Genomic DNA, 23,799 nt, shown 5'->3' on the forward strand with positions numbered 1-23,799 from the left:
TGGATTTACTAAATCAGTCAATCCTAGGAGTAACTAAACCAGTCAATTCTGAATTAACTAAACAATCAATCCTGGGATTAACTAAACCAGTCAATTTGTGATTAACTAAACCAGTCAATCCTAGTCTAATTTTTCCAATGAACAATGCATTAAAATATCAAGATCTAATTTGACATCAAATCACCTTTTGTTTTCATTTAGTGCTTACTTAACTACATCGTAACGGGCGCTTTTTACAATATACACACACTAGTTTAAGGAATTATAAGAATTTTCGGGCTTTATCGAACAATATACATAACAATACAAGAACAAATAACCATTCAAAAATGGCTATTTTGAGCATGAAAAATCAAAAGTTACATTTTTAATTTCTCATTACCTAAACCAGTTAATTCCAGATTTAACTTAACCGGACCATCATTATCATAATTAACCAGACAGTCCAAGGATTAACTAAACTAGTCAATCTTTGGATGACCTAGGATCCTAGGACGGATCAATACTAGGATTAACTAACCCAGCCNAGATTTAACTTAACCGGACCATCATTATCATAATTAACCAGACAATCCAAGGATTAACTAAACTAGTCAATCCTTGGATGACCTAGGATCCTAGGACGGATCAATACTATGATTAACTAACCCAGCCGATTGGATTAACTAAACCGGTCAATCCTAGGATTAACTAAACTAGTTAATCCTGGGACTAACCAAAACAGTCAATCCTAAGATAAACTAAACTAGTAAATCCTGAACTAACTAAACCAGTCAATCCTAGGATTAACTAAACCAGTCAATTCTAAGATTAATTAATCCAGTCAATCCTAGGAGAAACTAAACCAGTTAATTCTAAGATTAATTAATCCAGTCAATCTTTAGTGCTTACTTAACCCCATCGGAGCGGTTGCTTTATTCAATATACACACACCAGAGTAAGAAATTATGAGAATTTTCGAACTGGGTCGATTTTTTAGTCTGCAACTACTGGACCGATTTTAATGAAATTTGATCTGTAGATACATAACAATACATTACAAAAACAAATAACCATTCAACAATTGCTATTTTGAGTATCAAAAATCAAAAGTTGCGTTTTTTATTTCTCATCACCTAAATCAGTCAATTCTCGATTAAACTAAACTGCACAATCATTATCCTAATTAACCAGACAATCCTAAATTAGTAAATTAACTAAACTGGTAAATCCTTGGATGACTTAGGATCCTAGGACCGATCAATACTAGGCTTAACTAAAGCAGCCAATTGTATTAACTAAAACAGTCAATCCAGGGTCTTACCAAAACAGTCAATCCTAAGATAAACTAAACTAGTAAATCCTGAATGAACTAAACCAGTCAATCCTGGGATTAACTAAACCAGTCAATTCTAAGAATAATTAATCCAGTCAATTCCAGGAGAAACTAAACCAGTCAATCCTTGGAGTAACTAAACCAGTCAATCCTAGGAGTAACTAAACCCGTCAATCTTGAGATTTACTATACCAGTCAATCCCAGGATTAACTGAACCTGTCAATCCTACTCAAGTTTTTCCTATGGACAATGCATTAAAATATCACGATCTAATATGACATCAAATCACCCTCTGTTTCCATAAAGTGCTTACTCAACCCCATAGGAACGGGAGCTTTATTCAATATACACTAGTGTAAGAAATTAAGAGAATTTTCGGACTCGGTAGAACAATATACATAACATTACAAAAACAAATAACCATTCAAAAATTGCTATTTTGAGCATGAAAAATCAAAAGTTACATTTTTAATTTCTCATTACCTAAACCAGTTAATTCCAGATTTAACTTAACCGGACCATCATTATCATAATTAACCAGACAATCCAAGGATTAACTAAACTAGTCAATCCTTGGATGACCTAGGATCCTAGGACGGATCAATACTAGGATTAACTAACCCAGCCGATTGGGTTAACTTAAAAAGTCACTCCTGGATCTAACCAAAACAGTTAATCCTAAGATAAACAAAACTAGTCAATGCTAGGAATAACTAAACCAGTCAATCCTAAGATTAACTAAACCAGAAAATCCTAGGATTAACTAAACCAGTCAATCCTAGTCAAGTTTTTCCCATGGACAATGCATTAAAATATCAAGATCTAGTATAACATCAAATCACCCTTTGTTTCCATAAAGTGCTTACTTAACCCCATCAGACGAGAGCTTTATTCAATAGACACACACTAGTGTAAGAAATTAAGAGAATTTTCAAACTTGTTTGATTACTAGTCTAGAACTACTGGACTGATTTTAATGAAATTTAATGTGTAGATACATAACAATGCAATACAAAAACAACTAACGATTCAAAAATTGCTATTTTGAGTATCAAAAATCAAAAGTTACGTTTTTTATTACATTACATTACCTAAACCAGTTAATTCTCGATTAAACTAAACTTCACAATCATTATCATAATTAACCAGACAATCCTAAATTAGTAAATTAACTAAACTGGTAAATCCTTGAATGACCTAGGATCCTAGAACCGATCAATACTAGGCTTAATTAAAGCAGCCAATTGGATTAACTAAAACAGTCAATCCAGGGTCTAACCAAAACAGTCAATCCTAAGATAAACTAAACTAGTAAATCCTGAATTAACTAAACCAGTCAATCCTAGGATTAATTAAACCAGTCAATCCTAGGATTAACTAAACCAGTCAATCCTAGGAGTAACTAAACCAGTCAATTCAGAATTAACTAAACAATCAATCCTGGGATTAACTAAACCAGTCAATTTGTGATTAACTAAACCAGTCAATCCTAGTCTAATTTTTACAATGGATAATGCATTAAAATATCACGATCTAATTTGACTTCAAATCAACTTTTGTTTCCATTTAGTGCTTACTTAACTACATCGTAACGGGTGCTTTTTTCAATATACACACACTATTGTAAGGAATTATAAGAATTTTCGGGTTTTATCGAACAATATACATAACAATACAAAAACAAATAACCATTCAAAAATTGCTATTTTGAGCATGAAAAATCAAAAGTTACATTTTTAATTTCTCATTTCCTAAACCAGTTAATTCCAGATTTAACTTAACCGGACCATCATTATCATAATTAACCAGACAATCCAAGGATTAACTAAACTAGTCAATCCTTGGATGACCTAGGATCCTAGGACGGATCAATACTAGGATTAACTAACCAAGTCGATTGGATTAACTAAACCGGTCAATCCTGGGATTAACTAAACCAGTTAATCCTTGTCTAATTTCTCCAATGGATAATGTATTAAAATATCACGATCTAATTTGACATCAAATCACCCTTTGTTTCCATAAAGTGCTTACTTAAAGTACACGTGTAAGAAATTAATAGAAATTTTCAAACTTGTTTGATTACTAGTCCAGAACTACGGGACTGATTTGATTTTAATGAAATTTAATGTGTAGATACATAACAATACAAAAACAACTAACGATTCAAAATTTCCATAAAGTGCTTACTCAACCCCATAGCAACGGAAGCTTTATTCAATATACACTGGTGTAAGAAATTAAGAGATTTTTCGGACTTGGTAGAACAATATACATAACATTACAAAAACAAATAACCATTCAAAAATTGCTATTTTGAGTATCAAAAATCAAAAGTTACATTTTTAATTTCTCTTTACCTAAACCAGGTAGTTCTAGATTTAGATAAACCAAAAAATCATTATGAAAATTAACCAGACAATCTTAGTATTAACTAAACTAGTCAATCCTTGGAAGACCTAGGATTCTAGGACTGATCAATACTAGGCTTAACTAAACCAGCCAATTGGGTTAACTTAAAAAGTCACTCCTGGATATAACCAAAACATAATTAAATTTCATAATGTGTGGTTAATTTTCATAATGATTTTTTGGTTTATCTAAATCTAGAATTACCTGGTTTAGGTAAAGAGAAATTAAAAATGTAACTTTTGATTTTTGATATTAAAAATAGTAATATTTGAATGGTTATTTGTTTTTGTAATGTTATGTATATTGTTCTACCAAGTCCGAAAATTCTCTTAATTTCTTACACTAGTGTATATTGAATAAAGCTCCCGTTCCTATGGGGTTGAGTAAGCACTTTATGGAAACAAAGGGTGATTTGATGTCATATTAGATCGTGATATTTTAATGCATTGTCCATAGGAAAAACTTGAGTAGGATTGACAGGTTCAGTTAATCTAGGATTAACTGGTATAGTTAATCTCAAGATTGACGGGTTCAGTTACTCCTAGGATTGACTGGTTTAGCTACTCCAAGGACTGACTACTCCAAGGATTGAATAGTTTTGTTTATCTTAGGATAGACTGTTTTGGATAGACCCTGGATTGACTGTTTTAGTTAATCCAATTGGCTGCTTTAGTTAAGCCTAGTATTGATCGGTCCTAGGATCCTAAGTCATCCAAGGATTTACCAGTTTAGTTAATTTACTAATTTAGGATTGTCTGGTTAATTAGGATAATGATTGTGCAGTTTAGTTTAATCGAGAATTGACTGATTTAGGTAATGAGAAATAAAAAACGCAACTTTTGATTTTTGATATTCAAAATAGCAATTGTTGAATGGTTATTTGTTTTTGTATTGTATTGTTATGTATCTACAGATCAAATTTCATTAAAATCAGTCCAGTAGTTGCAGACTAGTAATCGACCCAGTCCGAAAATTCTCATAATTTCTTACTCTGGTGTGTGTATATTAATAAAGCACCCGCTCCGATGGGATTAAGTAAGCACTTTATGGAAACAAAGGGTGATTTGATGTTATACTGGATCGTGATATTTTAATGCATTGTCCATGGGAAAAACTTGACTACGATTGACTGGTTTAGTTAATCCTAGGATTGATTGTTTAGTTAATTCAGAATTGACTGGTTTAGTTTCTCCTACGATTGACTGGATTAATTAATCTTAGAATTGACTGGTTTAGTTAATCCTAGGCTTGACTGGTTTAGTTAATTCAGGATTTACTAGTTTAGTTTATCTTATGATTGACTGTTTTGGTTAGTCCGAGGATTAACTGGTTTAGATAATCTCAGGATTGACCGGTTTAGTTAATCCCATCGGCTGGGTTAGTTAATCCTAGTATTGATCCGTCCTAGGATCCTAGGTCATCCAAGTTAATCCTTGGATTGTCTGGTTAATTATGATAATGATGGTCCGGTTAATTTAAAACTGGAATTAACTGGTTTAGGTAATGAGAAATTAAAAATGTAACTTTTGATTTTTCATGCTCCAAATACCAATTTTTGAATGGTTATTTGTTTTTGTATTGTTATGTATATTGTTCGATAAAGCCCGAAAATTCTTATAATTCCTTACACTAGTGTGTGTATATTGAAAAAAGCGCCCGTTACGATGTAGTTAAGTAAGCACTAAATGGAAACAAAAGGTGATTTGATGTCAAATTAGATCGTGATATTTTAATGCATTGTCCATTGGAAAAATTAGACTAGGATTGACTGGTTTAGTTAATCACAAATTGACTGGTTTAGTTAATCCCAGGATTGATTGTTTAGTTAATTCAGAATTGACTGGTTTAGTTACTCATAGGATTGACTGGTTTAGTTAATCCAATTGGCTGGGTTAGTTAATCCTAGTATTGATCCGTCCTAGGATCCTAGGTCTTCCAAGGATTGACTAGTTTAGTTAATCCTTGGATTGTCTGATTAATTATGATAATGATGGTCCGGTTAAGTTAAATCTGGAATTAACTTGTTTAGGTAATGAGAAGTTAAAAATGTAACTTTTGATTTTTCATGCTCAAAATAGCAATTTTTGAATGGTTATTTGTTTTTGTATTGTTATGTATATTGTTCGATAAAGCCCGAAAATTCTTATAATTCCTTACACTAGTGTGTGTATATTGAAAAAAGCACCCGTTACGATGTAGTTAAGTAAGCACTAAATGGAAACAAAGGGTGATTTGATGTCAAATTAGATCGTGATATTTTAATGCATTGTCCATTGTAAAAATTAGACTAGGATTGACTGGTTTAGTTAATCACAAATTGACTGGTTTAGTTAATCACAAATTGACTGGTTTAGTTAATCCCAGGATTAATTGTTTAGTTAATTCAGAATTGACTGGTTTAGTTACTCTGAGGATTGACTGGTTTAGTTAATCCTAGGATTGACTGGTTTAATTAATCCTAGGATTGACTGGTTTAGTTAATTCAGGATTTACTAGTTTAGTTTATCTTAGGATTGACTGTTTTGGTTTGGCCCAGGATTGACTGTTTTAGTTAAATCTAACATTGACTGTTTTAGTTAATCCATTTGCCTGGTTCAGTTAATCCTTNAATCACCTTTTGTTTCCATTTAGTGCTTACTTAACTACATCGTAACGGGCGCTTTTTTTAATATACACACACTAGTGTAAGGAATTATAAGAATTTTCGGGCTTTATCGAACAATATACATAACAATACAAAAACCATTCAAAAATTGCTATTTTAGCATGAAAAATCAAAAGTTACATTTTTAATTTCTCATTACCTAAACCAGTTAATTCCAGATTTAACTTAACCGGACCATCATTATCATAATTAACCAGACAATCCAAGGATTAACTAAACTAGTCAATCCTTGGATGACCTAGGATCCTAGGACGGATCAATACCAGGATTAACTAACCCAGCCGATTGGATTAACTAAACCGGTCAATCCCGGGATTAATTAAACCAGTTAATCCTGGGACTAACCAAAACAGTCAATCGTAAGATAAACTAAACTAGTAAATCCTGGGACAAACCAAAACAGTCAATCGTAAGATAAACTAAACTAGTAAATCCTGAATTAACTAAAACAGTCAATCCTAGGATTAACTATACCAGTCAATTCTAAGATTAATTAATCCAGTCAATCCTAGGAGAAACTAAACCAGTCAATTCTGAATTAACAATCAATCCTGGGATTAACTAAACCAGTCAATTTGTGAATAACTCAACCAGTCAATCCTAATCTAGTGTTTCCAATGGACAATGTATTAAAATATCAAGATCTAATTTGACATCAAATCACCTTTTGTTTCCATTTAGTGCTTACTTAATCCCATCGGAGCGGGTGCTTTATTCAATATACACACACCAGAGTAAGAAAATTTTCGGACTGGGTCGATTACTAGTCTGCAACAACTGGACCGATTTTAATGAAATTTGATCTGTAGATACATAACAATACAATACAAAAACAAATAACCATTCAACAATTGCTATTTTGAGTATCAAAAATCAAAAGTTGCGCTTTTTATTTCTCATTACCTAAATCAGTCAATTCTCGATTAAACTAAACTGCACAATCATTATCCTAATTAACCAGACATTCCTAAACTAGTAAATTAAGTGAACTGGTAAATCCTTGGATGACTTAGGATCCTAGGACCGATCAATACTAGGCTTAACTAAAGCAGCTATTTGGATTAACTAAAACAGTCAATCCAGGGTCTAACCAAAACAGTCAATCCTAAGATAAACTAAACTATTCAATCGTAGGATTAACTAAACCAGTCAATCCTTGGAGTAACTAAACCAATCCTAGGAGTAACTAAACCCGTCAATCTTGAGATTAACTATACCAGTCAATCCTAGGATTAACTGAACCAGTCAATCCTACTCAAGTTTTTCCTATGGACAATGCATTAAAATATCACGATCTAATATGACATCAAATCACCCTTTGTTTCCATGAAGTGCTTTCTCAACCCCATAGGAACGGGAGCTTTATTCAATATACACTAGTGTAAGAAATTAAGAAAATTTTCGGACTTGGTAGAACAATATACATAACATTACAAAAACAAATAACCATTCAAAAATTGCTATTTTGAGTATCAAAAATCAAAAGTTACATTTTTAATTTCTCTTTTCCTAAACCAGGTAATTCTAGATTTAGATAAACCAAACCATCATTATGAAAATTAACCAGACAATCTTAGTATTAACTAAACTAGTCAATCCTTGAGTCAATCCTTGGAAGACCTAGGATTCTAGGACTGATCAATACTAGGCTTAACTAAGCCAGCCAATTGGGTTAACTTAAAAAGTCACACGATTCAAAAATGGCTATTTTGAGTATCAAAAATAAAAAATTATATTTTCTATTTCTCATTAAATAAGCCAGTGAATACTCGATTTAATAAACCGCACAATCATTATCTAAATTAATCAGACAATCCCCAGATTATTTAAACTAGTCAATCCTTTGGATGAAAAAGGATCCTAGGACCGATCAATCCAAGGATTAACTGAACCAGGCAAATGGATTAACTAAAACAGTCAATGTTAGATTTAACTAAAACCGTCAATCCTGGGCCAAACCAAAACAGTCAATCCTAAGATAAATTAAACTAGTAAATCCTGAATTAACTAAACCAGTCAATCCTAGGATTAATTAAACCAGTAAATCCTAGGATTAACTAAACCAGTCAATCCTAGGAGTAACTAAACCAGTCAATTCTGAATTAACTAAACAATCAATCCTGGGATTAACTAAACCAGTCAATTTGTGATTAACTAAACCAGTCAATCCTAGTCTAATTTTTCCAATGGACAATGCATTAAAATATCACGATCTAATTTGACATCAAATCACCTTTTGTTTCCATTTAGTGCTTACTTAACTACATCGTAACGGGCGCTTTTTTCAATATACACACACTAGTGTAAGGAATTATAAGAATTTTCGGGCTTTATCGAACAATATACATAACAGTACAAAAACAAATAACCATTCAAATATTGCTATTTTGGGCATGAAAAATCAAAAGTTACATTTTTAATTTCTCATTACCTAAACCAGTTAATTCCAGATTTAACTTAACCGGACCATCATTATCATAATAAACCAGACAATCCAAGGATTAACTAAACTAGTCAATGCTTGGATGACCTAGGATCCTTGGACGGATCAATACTAGGATAAACTAACCCAGCCCATTGGGTTAAATTAAAAAGTCACACGTTTAAAAAATTGCTATTTTGAGTATCAAAAATTATATTTTCTATTTCTCATTACCTAAGCCAGTAAATTCTCGATTTAATAAACCGCACAATCATTATCTAAATTAATCAGACAATCCCCAGATTATTTAAACTAGTCAATCCTTTGGGTGAAAAAGGATCCTAGGACCGATCAATTTAAGGATTAACTGAACCAGGTAAATGGATTAACTAAAACAGTCAATGTTAGATTTAACTAAAACAGTCAATCCTGGGCCAAACCAAAACAGTCAATCCTAAGATAAATTAAACTAGTAAATCCTGAATTAACTAAACCAGTCAATCCTAGGATTAATTAAACCAGTAAATCCTAGGATTAACTAAACCAGTCAATCCTAGGAGTAATTAAACCAGTCAATTCTGAATTAACTAAACAATCAATCCTGGGATTAACTAAACCAGTCAATTTGTGATTAACTAAACAAGTCAATCCTAGTCTAATTTTTCCAATGGACAATGCATTAAAATATCACGATCTAATTTGACATCAAATCACCCTTTGTTTCCTTAAAGTGCTTACTTAAAGTACACGTGTAAGAAATTAAGAGAATTTTCTAACTTGTTTGATTACTCGTCCAGAACTACTAGACTGATTTGATTTTAATGAAATTTAATGTGTAGATACATAACAATACAATACAAAAACAACTAACGATTCAAAAATTGCTATTTTGAGTATCAAAAATCAAAAATTATATTTTCTATTTCTCATTACCTAAGCCTGTGAATTCTCGATTTAACTAAACCGCACAATCATTATCATAATTAATCTGACAATCCCCAGATTATTAAAACTAGTCAATCCTTGGATGAAATAGGATCCTTGGATCGATCAATCCTAGGATTAACTGAACCAGGCAAATGGATTAACTAAAACAGTCAATGTTAGATTTAACTAAAACAGTCAATCCTGGGACAAACCAAAACTGTCAAGCCTAAGATAAACTAAACTAGTAAATCCTGAATTAACTAAACTAGTCAATCCCAAGATTAACTAAACTAGTCAATCCTTGGATGACCTAGGATCCTTGGACGGATCAATACTAGGATTAACTAAACCAGCCAATTGGATCAACTGAACCGGTCAATCCTGGGATTAACTAAACCTGTTAATCCTAGTCACCTTTTGTTTCCATTTAGTGCTTACTTAACCCCATCGGAGCGGGTGCATTATTCAATATACACACACTAGAGTAAGAAATTATGAGAATTTTCGTACTTGGTCGATTACTAGTCTAGAACTACTGGACGATTTTAATGAAATTTGATCTGTAGATACAAAAACAAATAACCATTCAAAAATTGCTATTTTGAGTATCAAAAATCAAAAGTTACATTTTTAATTTCTCTTTAACTAAACCAGTCAATTCTAGATTTAATTTAACTGGACCATCATTGTCATAATTAACCAGACAATCCTAGGATTAACTAAACTAGTCAATCCTTGGATGACCTAGGATCCTAGGACCGATCAATACTAGGTTTAACTAAACCAGCCTATTGGATTAACTAAAACAGTCAATTTTAGAATTAACTAAAACAGTCAATCCTAGGGCGAACCAAAACAGTCAATCCTAAGATAAACTAAACTAGTCAATCCTGGGAAACGAAACCAGTCAAAGATTAACTAAATCAGTCAATCCTAAGTCTAACCAAAACAGTCAATCCTAAGATAAACTATTTAGTCAATCCTGGGATTAACTAAACCAATCAAAGATTAACTAAATCAGTCAATCTTGGGATTAACTAAACCAGTCAATCCTAGTCAAGTTTTTCCTGTGGGCATTAAAATAACACAATCTAATATGACATCAAATCACCTTTTCTTTTATTACTTAACCCCAACGGAACGGGAGCTTTATTCAATATACACACACTAGAGTAAGAAATTATAAGAATTTTCGGACTTGGTCGATTACTAGTCTGGAACTACTGGACCAATTTTATTGAAATTTGATCTGTAGATACATAACAATGCAATACAAAAACAAATAACCATTTAAAGATTGATATTTTGAGTATCAAAAATCGAAAGTTACATTTTTTATTTCTCAAGACCAAGAAGCCAAAAGCCAATTCTCGATTTAACTAAACCGCACAATCATTATCATAATTAACTAGACAATTCTAGGATTAACTAAACTAGTCAATCCTTGCATGACCTAGGATCCTAGGACTTAACTAAACCAGCCAATTGGATTAACTAAAACAGTCAATTCTGTGTCTAACCAAAACAGTAAATCCTAAGATAAACTAATCTAGTCTATTCTAGGACTAACAAAATCAGTCAATCTTATTATCAAATAAACTAGTCTATCCTTGGATGTCTTAGGATGCTAAGACCGATCAATACTAGGAATAAATAAGCCAGCCAATTGGATTAACTAAAACAGTCTATCCTGGGTCTAACCAAAACAGTCAATCCTAAGATAAATTAAACTAGTCAATCCTGGGATTAACTAAGCCAGTCTATCCTAAGATTAACTAAACCAGTCAATCCTAGTCAAGTTTTTCCAATGGACATTGCATTAAAATATCACGATCTAATATGATATAAAATCACCCTTTGTTTCCATAAAGTGCTTACTTAACCACAGCGGAACGGGCGCTTTATTCAAATACTCACACTAGTGTAAAAAATTGAGAGAATTTTCGGACTTGTTCGATTACTATTCTAGAACAATACAAAACCGGTCAGAACAATCTAGAACAATTTAGACCGATTTTAATGAAATTTGATCAGTAGATACAAAACAATACAAACAATATACATCTCAGATAAAGCATGCCCAAAGCCTTCAAAAAAAGTTTTTTTTTCCAATGCATTAAAATATCACTGTCTAATATATCCAAAAATATATGGTAATGATCAAATTGATTTGGATATATAAAATATCCAAATCACCCTTTATTTCCATAAAGTGCCCCATCAGAACGGGCGCTTTACTACTTTACTTACACGAGTAACAAGATTAATTAAGAAATTAAGATAATTTTCGGACGATTAGATTGTCCTAAAACAGTCAATCTAATGTTATCTAATCTTTTACTCTTAGACTGTTATCTAATCTTTTCGAGAACTGAAACAACCTAGGTGCAACCAAAACAATCCTAAGATAAAATCCTAAGAGCTACATTTTTTGTAACTTCGGATAAATCATTACCAGTCCATTCAACTAAACCGGACCTTCCGGAAAATGTAATTCGGTCAATTCTACTTTCACTCTAGACTAGAGTGAAAGTGCCCGATCTGGGGTTCCCGGAAACTTAAGATTCAGTTATTCCTAGGAATAACTGAACCAGTCAATCCTAGGAATAACTGAACCAGTCAATCCTAGGAATACCTGAACCAGTCAAACCTAGGAGTAACTGAACCATTTACTTGTTCCTAGGATGTAATTCGAATTCTGTAATTACATCCTAGGAATTCTGTAATTACAGAATTCGAACCAGTCAATCGTAGTAGTTCTAGAATTTTCGACCCAGTCTAAAAATTCTTTTGGTCTGCAAAAAAATACCAAAACCTTAACGATATTGCTAGTCAATTCTAACGATATTTTATCAACGACAATCTAACGATAACTGCGTGACTTTTATTCTTTTGGGTTCCTAGAAAGTCAAAATAACAAGAAAAAAAAGTCAAAATAACCTTTCATACCTTTTCATGTGGTGAACACTCCTCGCCAGGCATGTTAGAGCAAGACAAAACAGAGTCCAGTATCGGACGGAGGTCAGTGCACGATTCCATCCACGCCACGAAATCAGTGAACAAGGAGAGGGTTGAAAGTTTCATTTCTTCGGCAGAATCTCTGACTAATTGACTGAGCATAGTAATGCCCTCTGATTGGCATGGCTGAATGATAGACTCAAACTCAAATAGAACACTCTTTTTGAGTTTTAACTCTGGCTGATAGACTTTTTCTGCACGAGGAGCTGCTCTCATTAACTTCATAGTGTGTCTGAAAGAAAAGAAAAACAAGCCTATAGTGCACAGTCATACATAGTAATAAGCTTTGTATGGCTGTATGTCTATTTGAGTTTCATTTAAATATAAAAAATCGGTATTACCATATAGTATAACTATACCATATAGTATAACTATATGGTATATACATAGTATATACCATATAGTTATACTAGTTATATAGTTATATATACTAGTTACCATATAGTTATATAGTTATAAAATTACGTCAAAATACAACAAGTAACATAGTACATAGCTATACTATGCAGAGTACCAGATAGTACAGATTCATAAACATAAAACCAGTACAGATTCATGAACTTTAAGTATTGTGAGTGGTATAATTACGTTTTATACGTTTTAGAATTAGGAAAGCTATGCACGAAAACTCAGAAATTGCACCTCTCATATTTTAAAAATCTGTTAAATTCGCAACTAAAATAAGAAATTAATATTTATGGATAAAAACTATTATATGTCATTAGCTTGAAAAATATTGATAAATATAACACATTAAAAAATATTTGAAGGAGCTCTTTTTTTAGATAATATTTTTAATTTGAATGTTTTTTATGTGAATTTGAAAAAAAAAATATGCTTGATAAAGTTAGGTTAAGAAAGATCTCTTTCAAATCCAGATAATGAACTACTGGAAATTTCTGATCCTAAAGTGAAAACTGAATGCGTTAGAAATTGTACGAACATGTCAAAACTAATCTAATTTCAATTTAAGAAATTCACTAAACTCAAAACAAAAGATAGCGTTAAAAAAATTTTAATATTCAAGGTAAAAAAACGAAATTTATAAATAAATGTATAACCGAAAATAAACGCTAATAATTTGATTAAAATAATTCAAAAAATGCGTTAAAAAAGAAACCTACACTTGGGTAAAATTACGTCAAAAATTGGTTACGAAATTCGCCATAGTCAAAATAAGGGCAAAAATGGTCATTTTCAAGTTAAAAATAACTTAAATTTTAACGTTTATTTAATGAATTTGAGACTACCACTTAAAACAAAAAATTTGGTCGAAATGCTCTTAACCTTGTGGCATTTTAACGTTATCTTCATGTAATTAATATTTATCTCAGCTGTATGTGTGTGAAGGTCATTCAATTCCTCTTGTATAGAATTTAAATATTTACCGTTAGTATTTTGTAAAAAACAATATCTAGGGATGATTTAGTTTAGATGTATAGAAACATCAAGAGTTAGACACCTTATTTTTTACAACGAAGGATAAATGTTCTATAATTATTTTTACATATTACGTTCATACAAGTGGAGGGGGTTTTGTGAAAATTAAATGAAGATTTCATGCGTTCTATAAAAAAAGGACTCTTACAAAATGCTAATGTGCAATGATCCTCCAATATGCGTCTCTCTGCAATGGACACTCACAATCTTTTTCTCAGATGTGTCCACTCGATGCTCACAATCCGTCGTAGAGTTAAATGCGTGTCCAACAGAAATCTGAAACAAAATACAGTATTTACCAGTCATGTATCATAACCCATTATTTGGTTCATCTTAGCCGAAGTGTTTCGATACTTACTCGACTTCCACTATTTTTTTTTTATCCGGCATTGAACGGCCGACCCAATTCTGAGTTTACAATTCCTTAATCTTATAGTTTGGAACCCAACCCAGAAGACAAGGGAACACCTAGATCAAGCATTTTGAAAAACTAGCTTTCGTGCAGGATTTTTCAATGGAGCTAGCACACAGTTGCGTTACACGGAGTAAAAACCACGAAAATTCTCCACGGTTAGCTCAACGAAAAGAAAATTCTATCTCATGACCCGTTTATTACTGAACATTTTTTATGTAAGCAGTGTGCGAGTCGGATACAAAAATCGTGGTATTACGATTCTGATTTTAATTATTATTAAAAAATAAAGTAGATGATAAAGTAGAGATGCACTGGGTATCCTGCCAGATTTTCAGTACCCAGTTATTATTTGAACCCGTCGGACAAATGTTCAGTGTCAATGTCGGATAAATGTCGGACAATGACAAACGTCGGACAAATGTCGGACAATTCGAATAATCCGGATCCGGTTTTCCACTGCTGGGTAATATTTGTTTATTCTCAACACAATTATCTTACGATTCATAGTATTAGAACAATTTGAACAAGCACAATTTGAAACTCATTCTTATTTAAAGAAAATAAAACTGCTGGCTTACGCAAAACAATTTTTTTTATTAGAGTGCAAAATATACAGAAAGAAAGAATGAACAGAAAATAGAAACATACAAAATAAATTAAATGAAGATAGAATGAAAAAAAAAATCACCTTCAGTGGTAAAAAATTTAGAGCGGAAAACCATTATTCATTTTGAACAGATCAATATCGTTTTGCAAATAAAAAAATAAACATAAAATTAATAAATACAGTCCAACCCCAATTTAACGAATCCCGTTTTAAAAAATCCTGGTTTGACAAACTGTTACCGAATTTTGCGATTTAACGAATTTTATGAAGTTATTGAATTAGATTAATAGGAAACAATGAATAGCGACACAGAAATTGATTATAATGAATCTGCAGTGAAAACTGTTACCTTTTCCGATGCTTTGCAAGGAACAGTGAAAACTTACCTAATGCAGCCAATATGTCAATTTCTTCTCTTCCCGACGTCGAAAAAAGAACTTTTATTAAAGTAAGAAATAAGCAAACCTTACTCACGAAATGCTTTAACATTTCAAATGAATGCATCATTCGTTGTATTTTAAGTTCCTGAATAAAAACTGAAAGAGATTTCTATTCATTTTGTGTATTTGCTTATTAGTGATGTCTCCAGATTTTTCATAAGGATAGTAAATTTGTTTTTTTTTTTTTTGCTCTCGATATTACGAATTATCCTCGATTAGCGAATAATATTTTCGGTTTCTATAAATTCGTTTAATCAGGATCCAACTGTAATACTACTACTACTAATTTTAATGTATTAAAACTAGATTTTACAGTCGCATTGATTTCATATATAATTTACCTTCATTTAAAGAGAGTAAAGAAAAAGGTTTTTCTATCATTGTCACTGAAGGTTGTTTATACAAGTTTTTTAATTGGTGAAGTGCGTTATCTAATCCCTTAAAAAATACATAAACTTAAAAAGAATGCTTCGCAAAATATATTATAACTGATCAATCGCAATTTTTTTTTCATTATCTATTATTATCAATATCATCTCAATATTTTTACAAAAACAGAATGTCCTGCAGTGGGCTGATCGTAAAGACACGGCTCCCAGTAGAACACCGAAGTCAAGCTTCACTGGCTGTTGTCAGTAAGCGGTTGGGTGACCACTTTGATCGGCCTACGTAGGAACCGAGGGTGCGCGGTATGGTTCCTCGTTAAATTGTTCTACAGTAAAGTGCTCGACTTCACGCACAGATCGTCGGGCTACTAAACCAGGGGAGCCATCCCCTCTGCAGAGACTCGAAATTGTGATGGCATGTCTTCGGATCATTCTCATTGATGCTTCCCAGACCGTCGCCAGTAGCCCATTATGCAGCATCTGCATAAATAAATTACCTACCTACCTACAAAAACAGAATTCCTTTTTCACAAATCGACAACAGCCTCGCTGAAAATCAGATTTAACGCTTATTTTAGATTTTAAATATTATGAGTAGAATTTTCACACTTTCATAAAACTGGCAAAAAATAAATCTGCGAAAGTGTTTGTTTATGGATGTAGAAAAAACATTCTGAAATATTGGGTAAATAAATTCATCAAATTAGGTAAAGCACAAAACCGTATTATTTCAACACATTTACCAAACAAAGGGCTCAATTTGATAATATTTAACCGTATTTTAATACCTCATAATGATTTCTAAAAATGTACTCTGAGACACAAAGATAGTCCCATGAATCGAGTATAGCTCAAAACTTGTGCAAAATGCAGTCTTAAAAATAACTTATTTTCGGTTCTCAAAAATGCTGTTTTGAGAACTATAAATATTTCTCCAACAGATTTTTCCTAAGTTAGAGCAGTGATGGCTCAGGGGACAGAGCCTTCCAATGTGGTGATCCGGACCCCAGCAATACGAATTTCACATCCTGCCTCCACAGTGCTGACGTAAAATATCCTCAGTGGAAAACGGATAATGGGTCCCCTTACCGCCAAGTTAACTGTGGGATGTTTTCGCGGTTTCCCTCTCCATGTGACACAAATGCGGGTTAGTTCCATCAAAAAGTCCTCCACGAAGGCAAATCTCTCCCATACTCGATCCAGGAGTTCCCTAGTCTTCTGGATCGGGTTCAAAATGACAAGAGTATGGAGTTGAACATTAGTCTTTAATACAGAAAAATTGAGTCGGCTGTTCAACGACGGTTTTAAAATTATTCTAATGAGTACACGTTTGCATTTGTCAAAGAAGAATATACTTCATTTCGCTAGTCAAGATAAAGAAGAAAAAAATCCTCACATTACATTAAATCTGTAGATTCTGGAAACAAATAATTTTTTTTAAAAGGATAAAAACAATATGACTATTGTAACTTTCGATAAAGGCAAATTATAGGCTTCATTTCCTCTATTCGCTGGCCTTTGAAGAAAATCACAATTGAATTTATTCCTTCCTCTGAACCCTCATCATCTTAAATTCATGTTGACAATGTTCTTCTAAATTAAAAGGTAATACAATCGTATAAATACAATATCGATTGTTCCAGAGAGTAAGAATTTCAAGTTTTTTACTTTCCTAAGAGAGATCTGACTTATGGTTCAGATTGTATACATGAATTTGTTTGAACATAAAATAAACACAGTCACCACCTACAGTTTTACAGGTGTGGGAAGAATTTATTGTTTTAGAAAGCCTAAATTAATGTATGCATGATTACTCATACTTATTTTTTTATTTTATTGTATATCTGTCGCTGAACAGCTGACACAATTTTTGGGCTTACTACGACTAATGTCCAATTCCGTAGCCTTGCAATTTTGAACTAATACAGAAGACAAGGAAACTCCTGGATCAGTACCCCCAGAGGTTTGATTTGTTATGGGAACAGAGGACTTTGCAACTCGACAGATTTAATGTGCATCAGTCACCATTGACTACACGGGGAGTGTTCGGCTGGCCTAGGATCGAAAACACGAAATTTTGAGCATGGGCTCAGTGCCCTACCAAACAGGCTATCCCGGCCCTACACATATTTATTAGCAAATAAAGTTTTTGCAGAAATTTAAAAACAAGTACAGTCGGACCCATTTTCTCCCAATTCTTCATTCAGGAGTCCCCTTGTCTTCTGGATTGGGTTCCAAATTTCAAGGCTACGGAATTGAACATAAGTAGTCGTAAACCCGAAAAATTGGGTCGGCTGTTCAACGACGGTTATAAAATATAAGTTGGGTTTTAAATGACAAGAATTTTTTTCTCCAACTATTGAAATAAAATTTCCATTTAATTACAGAGCTAACTTCCATTGCATACTTTCTTGTATAGTTCATTCAATATACAGTCATTTCTTTAAAAAAAATATTTTATACACTTAACAAAAGTTAATTAATAAATGTTATAACTAACTATTAAAAATAATCAGCAGTTATTGTTGTAGCTAAGTCTGTTATTATTCTGTTAATATTCTCGAATTTACATTTTTTTAAAGCTATGCTTTAATAAATACTTAAAGTTATGTAAACGCGTATAAGATTGTCTTTAACTATAACTTGTAAATTACTTGTTCATTAAAAAAAGGTATTTTTTGCTTAATTACTATATTGATGGCTCGAGTAATCGAGTGCTAAAACATAATTTTACGGGGTAATCGTAATCTAGTAAATTAGGGGGTAAAAACACGGGTAGTAAATTAAATTTTATCTACTACCCGGAACCAGCTGGATATAAAATTCAGCTTTTACTTGGTACCCAGACCCTAGAAAATTTTTGAACCCGGTACAGTACTATAAAGTAAACTCATGATATTGCCTTGCTGTACACCATATTAGGATAAAGAAATTTTTGATACCGGTATTAGGCGTTAAATAAGTCATATTTACATTTCAACAAGCTCTATTTATTTTTGAAACTTTTAAATATTGGCTATAAAATAATTATTTAGAATTCCAAAGAAGTAGTACAGTTAAATTAATTACCAATCGCTCTGTGAGTAAATTATCTCTTTAACGAAAGAACTTATTTTAATAATAACCCTAAATTAAATTAATGAATTTATGAGTTCATGTTGAAAAAAAAACTTTTTTTCTTCCTAATATAAAGTGGAATGAAATCTATGAAACCAAATCTGTGGATTAAAGAAAATTTTGGTATCTCCTAATTCAATAAAATAATTTTGATGTAATCTTAAAAAGTTTAAAATACAAATATGGACTGAAGTACGAGTAGAAACTGGCCCACCTTGTCCCAGAATAAAGATGAGACGCTGGGTCGTTCCACGGAATGACCTGGGGGGACACACTGCGACACATCTTTTATGACCCTCACTCTCTCTCTGTCAAGGGGTATTACTGTCAGTGGACACACTCCGTGGACATCGGTCTGCATCTATAAGACATTAAACAGTTATCCAGGGTGGGTAGCCAAATCTTTCAACAAAATATAAGCACCTTTGAAGTACTTTTTAAGCACTCAAAATATTTTTAAGCACTATATACATTAACACTAGATTGCCTGAGGAAGCCATTTTGACTGCTTTTAATTTCAATTAGAAAAACAATGGTGTATATAATGACACAATTTCTTAGAATTCTGAACTACATATAACTTTCTTTACTGTTAATATTTACTAATAACTTGTTATGTAACTGTAATATAAAAAATTTTAAAGATTAATTTTAAACAAATTTATTTCCACATTCACAATGCAGTCATTTTGACTGCTTTTGGGCAATATAGGTCTATACTAACTTTCAGTCTTTCTAGTGTTAATAAAATGCAAAATAATTTTCAAAGATTTTACATGATNCATCATTTATTTGTATCAGTACAAGTCGTTTCTGCATTAAATTTCATTTGATTCTGATGATTCTTTCATGGTGTTGCATTTTCTACAAACAGCAGTTTAGATTACACTAGATTGCCTAAGGAAGTCATTTTGACTATTTTTAATTTCAATTAGAAAAACATTGGTGTATATAATGACACAATTTCTTAGAATTCTGAACAATATATAACTTTTTTTACTGCTAATATTTATTAATAACTTGTTATGTAACTGTAAATAACAAAAAAAATTTAAAGATTAATTTTAAACAAATTTATTTACTCATTCACAATGCAGTCATTTTGACTGCTTTTGGGCAATATAGGTATATACTAATTTTCAGTCTTTCTAGTGTTAATAAAATGCAAAATAATTTTCAAAGATTTTACATGATCATGATTAAATAACTATTTTCAGATAAAGAACTCTTTTCTTGATTATATTAGCCACCATAAGAAGATCGAAAGATTTTTCTGTTCGATATCAGAGGGTAGAATATGAAGTCTGAAATTGAGAATGCAGCAGAGTTTCACATGAGAGTGCTAGAATCTCATCTCAGCAGACACACTTGCGGACTCGCAAATATTTCATCAAATATGTAAAATGATTGGCGCTTTCATACGCTAAAGACCAATGGTACGCCGAAATGAATTGTGGTGGAATGAATTGTGAAAACGTTGAATAAAACAATTTCAAAACCACGTTTTTGCATTACACGTAGCGAAAATTGATATTATGCGGGCGGAGTTATCGACCATGCCAACCTCCATCTATCAAAAGATATCTCGTGATTGAATCAAGTTAGCATGTCTTATATACCAGTGAATTAATGTTTAATTTTCGTAGTGGTAGTTACGCCACAATACTCCCCCACCAGAATTTTATCAGAGATAGAATTCGATGAACGGTTTCCACTTAGTTGCTGCACTTGTGAAAGACCGGGAGAGCTGGAATTAAGATCACCGGGTTTTTGAGTGCTGAATGTGAGAGGTGTATTAACTTCACAGACGTGGTCGCTCCTGTGTTGCCTTTAGCAGTCGAGTGTATACTGGCCGACGTTGTGTGTATCTTCGAGACGAGACTGAGCAGCAACAGAGTGAGGAGGGGGCTGATGCCGCTATCACCAGTAGCAAGTCAACTGTTCAATGTGAATCATCCATCGAAGTAGGCGTTACTGCGTGATCAAATCACGTCCGGGTCACCAATGTGGGGCGGGGTTATCGACCATGCCAACCTTCATCTATCAAAAGGTACCCCGTTGTTGAATCAAGTTAGTATGTCTCATATATCAGTGAATTGAAGTTTAATTTTCGCAGTGGTAGTTACGCCACAATATAAAGCACTTTTTAAAAACACCACTGAAAAAAGCACCTTCAAGCCCTTTTTAAAAACTCTACGCACTATGTTATCAAATAAATAATCCCGCTATAGAATGCTTCTAGTGGTTCCGCTCAATGTTAGCTCATTCTCTTTATAGTCAACAACTAAGAAATTCTTAATTCGTTTAGAGTGCCCTCCTTTTTGCAAAAACATAATACAAAAAAACGCTAAGCATATAATTACAATAATTAGTAACACACTTAATAAAGGAGTGCTTAAAATGAATCATTTTGAAGGAATAAAATAAAGTGAGTGATTTCAAAAACCAATGAGAGAATGCGCGGAAATTACAACGAATAAATGCCATTTTCTTAAGAAAAAAAAAAGTGGCGGAAATCATGAAAGATGTATATAAAAAATGACGAAAAGAAAAATGTCTGAAAAAAATTGTTATTGGGTAAACTACTATGAAAAATATTTTGAATGTTATTTAGCATTCCAATTTCGTTATAGAAAGAAATTGGCGGTAGGGAAACTTCATTGACATATTGCGTTAGCTAATAATTTATTAAGCTATTTATTTATTAAGCTATTTACGTACTATTGCGATCTTCAACATTAGTATTGTGATGTGCTAAAAAAATATCTTTTTCAAACATATTGGATATTATAGTTTTTAAACAGGATGCGTAGCCAGATTTTTCAACAAAAAATAAGCACATTTTAAATACTTTTGAAGCACTCAAAAATATTTTTAATCGCTTTCCGAAAAAAAAAATCATAATTACGATCTGACTGTAAAAAAAATTATTTTTGTCTATTGTTTAAAATTCTAAATTTATACACATAAAATCAAAAGAACATTTTAAAAAACTTTACATAATCATACATAGTTACTTTACATAGTTTCCGATAAATATTACAGAGAAAATTGAGAAAAATCATGCATTTTTTGTAATTTAGAACGAAAATCGAACCGGCAAAGAAAAAATCTCATTTTAAAAAATAGAAAATTAATCACTTTTTACAAACCCCGAATAAAAAAAGCACCTTTAAGGGCTCTTAAAAAACGTAAATCAAAATAAGCACTTTTCACAAGCACTTAGCACAGACAGTTCACAATAGCGCGTTTATACAGGGTGGTCCCGAATTCATGGTACAAACTTCAATGGTAGGTACAGGACATTGTAACAATGATTTATTGTATAGGAATGTATAGTCGCAAGTGACGTGGTGAGGCGTAAACTGGAGAAATAACGGCCGAAAGGAAAAACAAAGATTTTATTGAAAGCGTTGTTGACAAGTGTCATGTTTACAGTAAGTGTTCAAAATTGCGTCCACCAGAAGCGATACATGCTTGACAGCGTCGGTGGAGCGATTGGCGTACACGTTCAAAGATGCCTGGTATTTCACGCACACCTGCAGCAGCTACAGATATGCGAGCGACGAGATCCTCATCTGAGTCAACTGGAGTCTCATAAACAAGATGCTTTAGATGTCCCCATAAAAAGTAATCGAGGCTCGATAAATCGGGAGATCGGGGTGGCCAAGGGATTGGTCCACCACGCCCAATCCATCGAGCACCAAACGTGGCATTCAGGTAATTCCGTACATCAATGCTGAAGTGTGCTGGCGCCCCATCGTGCTGAAACCACATGCGGTTACGAATGGCGATCGGAACATCATGCAGCAGTTGTGGTAACACTTCTTTCAGAAAAATAAGATAGCTTCCGCCACTGAGTCGCGTGGGTAGTAAGTATGGGCCAATCAAAAAGTCGTTCACAATACCAGCCCACACATTAATACAGAAACGTTGTTGAAACGCATGTGGACGCGTTGCATGTGGATTATCGGTTGCCCACACATGGGAATTGTGCGCATTAAAGACACCCTCGCGTGAAAATGTCGCTTCATCTGTAAATAGCACATCACCTACGAAATAGGACTGCAACGCACATTGCTGCATCACCCACAGGCAGAAGTTCACGCGGAGAGGATAATCTGCCGGATTCAATGCTTGTACTTTCTGAAAATGGAAGGGGTGTAAGCGATTTTCGTTTAACTCTCTGCATACAGTCTGATGACTCACACCTACGTCACGCGCAACAGTTCTTGTGCTTGACTCGGGTCTATCAGCCACAATGTTCAAGATGCTTTCTTCCAGCCTTGGAGTGCGTACAGCTCTTAATCGACCAGCGTCATGTCTGTTGACGTCGAACGCACCTGTTTCACAAAGTTGACGATGTAACCGTTGAAAAATTCTATGATCCGGCATTCGTCGATCAGGATACTCCGCGCGATACATTCGTAACGCAGCTCTGCCGTTACCATTTGCACGGCCGTACATGTAATGCATGTCTGCTTTTTCTGCATACGTAAAGTCACCCATCGTCTACGGCAGCACAATTGTGAATGGCGCTTTTCCCTACTGCGATGCATCATTTTCAACGGCGGCTAGACATCTACTGCCCTCTACCGGCAATGATACCAACCGATCACTCCATTTCTCTTTCC

The 23,799-nt window shown here is 33.1% G+C and overlaps 1 protein-coding gene across 1 annotated transcript in view; it reads right to left on the reverse strand.

Moving 5' to 3' along the window:
- Positions 1-23,799, reverse strand: part of LOC107443823 (apolipoprotein B-100) — a gene marked incomplete in the record, with an annotated part of 88,923 nt that overhangs the window by 57,192 nt on the left and 7,932 nt on the right. The window contains 3 exon segments of the mRNA XM_043053253.2: positions 12,692-12,992; positions 14,349-14,476; positions 19,380-19,526. Coding sequence (XP_042909187.1) covers positions 12,692-12,992; positions 14,349-14,476; positions 19,380-19,526 — 576 coding nt within the window.

Source organism: Parasteatoda tepidariorum, chromosome 3 (assembly GCF_043381705.1).
Source record: "Parasteatoda tepidariorum isolate YZ-2023 chromosome 3, CAS_Ptep_4.0, whole genome shotgun sequence".
Taxonomy (NCBI): Eukaryota; Metazoa; Arthropoda; class Arachnida; order Araneae; family Theridiidae; genus Parasteatoda; species Parasteatoda tepidariorum.